Source organism: Alosa alosa, chromosome 24 (genome assembly GCF_017589495.1).
Source record: "Alosa alosa isolate M-15738 ecotype Scorff River chromosome 24, AALO_Geno_1.1, whole genome shotgun sequence".
NCBI classification, from domain to species: domain Eukaryota; kingdom Metazoa; phylum Chordata; class Actinopteri; order Clupeiformes; family Clupeidae; genus Alosa; species Alosa alosa.
Genome location: NC_063212.1, coordinates 26,586,927 through 26,594,426, shown reverse-complemented (window position 1 = coordinate 26,594,426; position 7,500 = coordinate 26,586,927). Strand labels below are relative to the sequence as shown.

At 42.3% G+C, this 7,500-nt stretch overlaps 1 protein-coding gene across 1 annotated transcript in view; it reads left to right on the top strand.

Annotated features, from left to right (window-relative positions):
* Window positions 1-7,500, top strand: part of sec24d (SEC24 homolog D, COPII coat complex component) — a 53,883-nt gene that overhangs the window by 4,615 nt on the left and 41,768 nt on the right. The window contains 3 exon segments of the mRNA XM_048236084.1: window positions 3,666-3,750; window positions 5,395-5,531; window positions 5,936-6,328. Of these exon segments, the coding sequence (XP_048092041.1) occupies window positions 3,666-3,750; window positions 5,395-5,531; window positions 5,936-6,328 (615 nt within the window).

The window sequence follows — 7,500 nt, the reverse complement described above, 5'->3', positions numbered from 1 at the left end:
ACAGTGAAAATAATAATAAAAAGTTTTTGAACTCACTAATGAGTTCACTAATGTCACTAATGCTGATTATTCAATGATTCATTTGAATTTAAATATTTAAAATACTTTCACAGCAAAAATTATATATGCGATTAATTTAGATTAATTAATCACAGAGTATGTAATTAATTCGATTAATTTTTTTAATCAATTGACAGCCCTAGTTAAAACATAAACACCAGGGCAGCCATGGCCTATTGGTTAGCGCTTCGGACTTGTGACCGGAGGGTTGCCTGTTCGAACCCCGACCAGTAGGAACGGATGAAGTGCCCTTGAGCAAGGCACCTAACTCCTCACTGCTCCCCGAGCGCTGCTGTTATTGCAGGCAGCTTACTGCGCCGGGATTAGTGTGTGCTTCACCTCACTATGTGTACACTGTGTGCTGAGTGTGTTTCACTAATTCACGGATTGGGATAAATGCAGAGACCAAATTTCCCTCACGGGATCAAAAGAGTATACTTATACTTTTACTACTAAGTGTGCATTCAGTGGGTCAACCACGCCTACTCTTGCTGTTTTGCAAAAACAGTCGTGTTTCCCCATACTTCACTTTCTTTTTAGTCTATATCAAAAGCTGTTGTTAATTTGGTGGAAATACTTCACTTTCTTTTTAGTCATATCAAAAGCTGTCGTTAATTTGGTGGAAATACTTCACTTTCTTTTTAGTCATATCAAAAGCTGTCGTTAATTTGGTGGAAAGCCGTGGAATGAATGAATTTGGAGGAAAGCCGAGAATGCACACATGTTCTGAATGATTTACACCTGGCTTGACCTACAGTAGTCGATCCTACTCCTCCTGACTTGGTGCTCATGAAACATGTTGAGCTAGGATGCCCAGACTACACAAGGTCAAGTGTCGCTTTATCGATTCCGATTTCTTGGATCTTGGATTTCTTAATTCTACTTTTGTGAAATACCTCTCTGGGTTTCCACAAGCCAACACACCTGGGCTAACACACCTGGGCTAACACACCTGGGCTAACACACCTGGGCTAACACACCTGGGCTAACACACCTGGGCTAACACACCTGGGCTAACACACCTGGGCTTGGATAGATCTCACTAATGACCTCAGACCCATTTCCTTCATCACCATTCTATGTGAATGCATGGAAAAGCTTGTAATAGACACCATTCAACTCCCCATCCCTCTCCGGTCCAGTTTGCTTATTTATAAAGCATGGAGAGATGCAGAGCATGTTACGGTAACATTACTTCACATGGTTAGCAGGGGATGCTACTGTAACATTACTTCACATGGTTAGCAGGGGATGCTACGGTGACATTACTTCACATGGTTAGCAGGGGATGCTACTGTAACATTACTTCACATGGTTAGCAGGGGATGCTACTGTAACATTACTTCACATGGTTAGCAGGGGATGCTACGGTAACATTACTTCACATGGTTAGCAGGGGATGCTACGGTAACATTACTTCACATGGGTAGCAGGGGATGCTGCGGTAACATTACTTCACATGGTTAGCAGGGGATGCTACTGTAACATTACTTCACATGGTTAGCAGGGGATGCCACTGGTGACATTACTTCACATGGTTAGCAGGGGATGCTACTGTAACATTACTTCACATGGTTAGCAGGGGATGCTACTGTAACATTACTTCACATGGTTAGCAGGGGATGCTACTGTAACATTACTTCACATGGTTAGCAGGGGATGCTACGGTAACATTACTTCACATGGTTAGCAGGGGATGCTACGGTAACATTACTTCACATGGGTAGCAGGGGATGCTGCGGTAACATTAGTTCACATGGTTAGCAGAGGATGCTACTGTAACATTACTTCACATGGGTAGCAGGGGATGCTGCGGTAACATTACTTCACATGGGTAGCAGGGGATGCTGCGGTAACATTACTTCACATGGTTAGCAGAGGATGCTACTGTAACATTAGTTCATATGATTAGCAGAGGATGCTACTGTGCAGTAGCGTAGCCAGAAATGTCCAAGTGGGTGGGCACTGAAAAGAACGGGTGGGCAAAGCCAATTGGATTGAACATAAGAGAGATGAGATACATCATACAAGCATTAATCAGCATGCTATATTTATATCTAGATGAGTTACACCATGCAAGCATTAATCAGCATGCTATATTTATATCTAGATGAGTTACCCCATACAAGCATTAATCAGCATGCTATATTTATATCTAGATGAGATACACCATACAAGCATTAATCAGCATGCTATATTTATATCTAGATGAGATACACCATACAAGCATTAATCAGCATGCTATATTTATATCTAGATGAGATACACCATACAAGCATTAATCAGCATGCTATATTTATATCTAGATGAGTTACACCATACAAGCATTAATCAGCATGCTATATTTATATCTAGATGAGATACACCATACAAGCATTAATCAGCATGCTATATTTATATCTAGATGAGATACACCATACAAGCATTAATCAGCATGCTATATTTATATCTAGATGAGATACACCATACAAGCATTAATCAGCATGCTATATTTATATCTAGATGAGATACACCATACAAGCATTAATCAGCATGCTATATTTATATCTAGATGAGATACACCATACAAGCATTAATCAGCATGCTATATTTATATCTAGATGAGATACACCATACAAGCATTAATCAGCATGCTATATTTATATCTAGATGAGATACACCATACAAGCATTAATCAGCATGCTATATTTATATCTAGATGAGATACACCATACAAGCATTAATCAGCATGCTATATTTATGACATAAAAGAGGAATTTATTGAACGCATTTGTTCACAGCTGACAAATTACGCAGAAACATTTTCAACTGGAGCAAAACAATGCATGAATGTAGCTTCGACATGTCACATGAAACACAATTGAGACAATAGATTGACCATATGGACAACACATTGGACAACTGCAAAGCCTTATCATAGGCATGTTACATTTATGACATGAAAAGTGGAACTTATGGAACGAAAATGACAAATTACGCAGTTGGCTAAACATTTTAAACTTGCGCAAAACTGCATGAACCCAGCATCGGTGCGTCGCATAAAACACAAATTGAAGCAACACAGATTGACCATTGGACAATTCTACTGCAAAGCCTTTCCATAGACATGCAATGTTTATGACGTATGTGTTTATGAGTGTGTGTTCTATGTGTGTGTGTGTTGATGAGTGTGTGTGTTCTATGTGAGTGTGTGTGTGTGTTGATGAGTGTGTGTGTTAATGTGTGTGTTGATGAGTGTGTGTGTTAATGTGTGTGTGTTGATGAGTGTGTGTGTTAATGTGTGTGTTAATGTGTGTGTGTGTTGATGTGTGTGTGTGTGTGTGTTGATGTGTGTGTGTGTGTGTGTGTTGTGTTCTATGTGAGTGTGTGTGTTGATGAGTGTGTGTGTTGATGAGTGCGTGTGTGTGTGTTGATGAGTGTGTGTGTTGATGTGTGTGTGTGTGTGTGTGTTGATGAGTGTGTGTGTGTTCTATGTGAGTGTGTGTATTGATGAGTGTATCTGTTGATGAGTGTGTGTGTTGATGTGTGTGTGTGTGTTGATGAGTGTGTGTTTTGTGTACTATGTGTGTGTGTGTTGATGAGTGTGTGTGTTGTGTACCTTCTAGGTGTTGCCAAAGGGCCAGTGGCCACGCCCCCTCCTGTGTCTCAGTACGGATCACCACTGCAACAGAACGGAGCACACACACAGAGGTACACACACGCACACACACACATTAACACACACACATTAACACATACACACACAGAGGTACACACACAAACACACACACACAGAGAAACACACACACACTAATTAATACACAATATCTATCATGGATTAATACAACATTATCTACCTAAAAAAATCCCTCTGGATGAATAAAGTACAATATCTATATCTATCTATCTATCTATCTATCTATCTATCTATCTATCTATCTATCGACACACACACTCACACACAGAGGTACACACACACACACTTATTAATACTCACACACTGTGTTGCTAGGCTGCTGAGTGCAGGATAATCCTGGAATGTGCGGGCAGAAAATACTCTTTAATCACACACACATTATGTAATGATTTCATTTGATTATTTAATCACACACATTATGTAATGATTTCATTTGATTATTTAATTACACACACATTATGTAATGATTTCATTTGATTATTTAATTCGGAGTGTCTATTCGTACCCCTGGTACGAATAGCCTTGGCCACACAACTGGGCTATTCACACCCTGTTACATAACAACAAAAACATGTTGCTCACGTGCCCCAAAAACATGGCCGACATTTGTTTTTTCGTCAGCAGAAAGTGAAGAATTCTGAACGGTTTCAGCACTAATATCTGTTCAAATTAAATTTGAGATGGAAAAGTTGTGTTTTATTTTCATAATTTTTGTTCAGTGAACACATACAACCGTCAGTTTGTTAGGTAACAGAAATTTGGTGAATATGACGTTCAGGCCTATAAACTATACGTTTACCTGCAAACCTCAACTCCTTGTTGAAGCAGATAGTGCAGTGGTCACAGGGAAGGGCTGGCATGCGGGAGACGGGTTCAATTCCTGTGTGATGCGTTTAGGCAGAGTGAGTGTGCATGTGTACCAACGTCTCTGGAGAGAAGGCGCGCAATTTGAACAAGAAATCGGTTCTCAAACGGAAGTGTTGATTGCAACAATTAGCTAGTTCATGCACCAGGGTGTAAATAGCATGCAGTACTATAAACACCAGGGTACGAATAGCATCCACTTCTAACTGTACATTGATGCAAACAGCATACCTTATTCAGAGTGTCTATTACACAGCTGAGCTATTCACACTATGTTATGTAACAACAAAAAAACCATGTTGCTTGTTTTTTAAAAAAAAAAAAATATTATTACATTTTGTGATCAATATGCCAGATTAAATGCACAGGGGTGCAAATAGCCTACACTGATATTTGTACCAGACGAGGTACTAATAGGACACATTGCTGTGTGCACCGGGTACGAATAGCATACATTGATATTTGTACCAGGACGGGTACTAATAGGACACATTGCTGTGTGCAACCGGGTACGAATAGCATACATTGATATTTTGTACCAGGCCGGGTACTAATAGGACACATTGCTGTGTGCACCGAGTGCAGAATAGAATTCACTTATTGCACCAGGGTACGAATAGCATACACTGCTACTGTAATTGTACCAGGGGTGCAAATAGCCATACCCTATTTAATTACACACACATTATTTAATGATTTCATTTGATTATTTAATTACACACACACATGATTTAAGGATTTCATTTGATAATTTAATTTGGTGGACAAGTCTAATTGGTCCTTCTCCTTCCCAGGTTCCCACCCCCTGCAGCAGGCCCCTCCTCCTTTGGCCCGCCCCCTCAGGTGTCCTACCAGAGCATGGCCCCTCAGGTCCCACCCCCCACCCAGCAGCTGGCCAATCAGATGGGGGCCATGCAGATCGGTAACTATGGTACGTGCTAGTTCTGCCTGGAAAACTATACATTAAAGCAGCGTTATTTAAACATTTGGCAATAGTTATTACAACGTTTGGCAATAGTTATTTAAACATTTGGCAATAGTTATTTAAATGTTTGGCACTCATAGAAATGTGTATAGTATGGATAACTAGTTTTGGTATAATCTTCAAATCCATTTTCGTGGTATATATAGGGTCATGAAGTATGCACAGTCCTTGATATGTGTGCAGATATTAGATGTTAGCATGCTAGTTAGCATTTCTTATAGCTTGCTAGATAGAAACCAAAACAGCTTACTAGCCAGGTGTTGGCCTCCAACATCCGTTTCCTATGAGACATGGTCCTCTGTGGCTGTATGAGAACTCACCCCCTCTCCTCTGATGCCCCCCCCCCCCAGGCCAAATGCCCCAGGCCCCCCAGCTCTGCTTCCCAGATGAGCCCGCCCCCTTGATGTCCCAGCCAGCCCCACCCTCAATGATGTCACATCAAGCTCCGCCCTCAATGATGTCACAATCAGCTCCACCTTCAATGATGTCACATCAAGCTCCACCCTCAATGATGTCACATCAAGCTCCGCCCCCAATGATGTCACAACCAGCTCCACACCCCATGATGTCACAGTCCGGACCCATGGCTCCAGGGCCCCAGACTCCTCCCATGGGATCGCCTCCACCAATGGGAGCTGCCCCTCCGATGACTGGCATGATGTCTGGCCCGCCTCCGATGGGAGGGGTTGGATTCCAGCAGCATCCTGGTCAGGGGGGACCCCAGGGGTTTCCACAGCAACCAGGTACGACTGATGACACGTGTTCCTTCTTACCCTCCAACTCTGCCGTATGAGCCAAATACACACTCCCTTACACAGGGTTCTATATTCCATATTCTTCAGGCCAAATACACACTCCCTTACACAGGGTTCTAGATTCCATATTCCTCTGGCCAAATACACACTACCTTACACAGGGTTCTATATTCCTCAGGCCAAATACACACTTCCTTACACAGGGTTCCATATTCCTCAGGCCAAATACACACTCCCTTACACAGGGTTCCATATTCCTCAGGCCAAATACACACTCCCTTACACAGGGTTCTAGATTCCATATTCCTCAGGCCAAATACACACTCCCTTACACAGGGTTCCATATTCCTCAGGCCAAATACACACTCCCTTACAAAGGGTTCCATATTCCTCAGGCCAAATACACACTCCCTTACACAGGGTTCTATATTCCATATTCCTCAGGCCAAATACACACTCCCTTACACAGGGTTCTATATTCCATATTCCTCAGGCCAAATACACACTCCCTTACACAGGGTTCCATATTCTTCAGGCCAAATACACACTCCCTTACACAGGGTTCCATATTCCTCAGGCCAAATACACACTCCCTTACACAGGGTTCCATATTCCTCAGGCCAAATACACACTCCCTTACACAGGGTTCCATATTCCTCAGGCCAAATACACACTCCCTTACACAGGGTTCTAGATTCCTCAGGCCAAATACACACTCCCTTACACAGGGTTCTAGATTCCTCAGGCCAAATACACACTCCCTTACACAGGGTTCTATATTCCTCAGGCCAAATACACACTCCCTTACACAGGGTTCTATAATCCATATTCCTCAGGCCAAATACACACTCCCTTCCACAGGGTTCTAGATTCCTCAGGCCAAATACACACTCCCTTACACAGGGTTCTAGATTCCTCAGGCCAAATACACACTCCCTTACACAGGGTTCTAGATTCCTCAGGCCAAATACACACTCCCTTACACAGGGTTCTAGATTCCCCAGGCCAAATACACACCCCCTTAGGCAGGGTTCACATTAGCAAGCGACCCAAATGAGACCCAAATGAAATCTACCTGTGGGTCGCGACCCAGTCTTTGGGAACCAATGCATTAGAGAGTTGGCATGTCCATGTTGAGGAGTCTAATGGCCTGAGGAAAA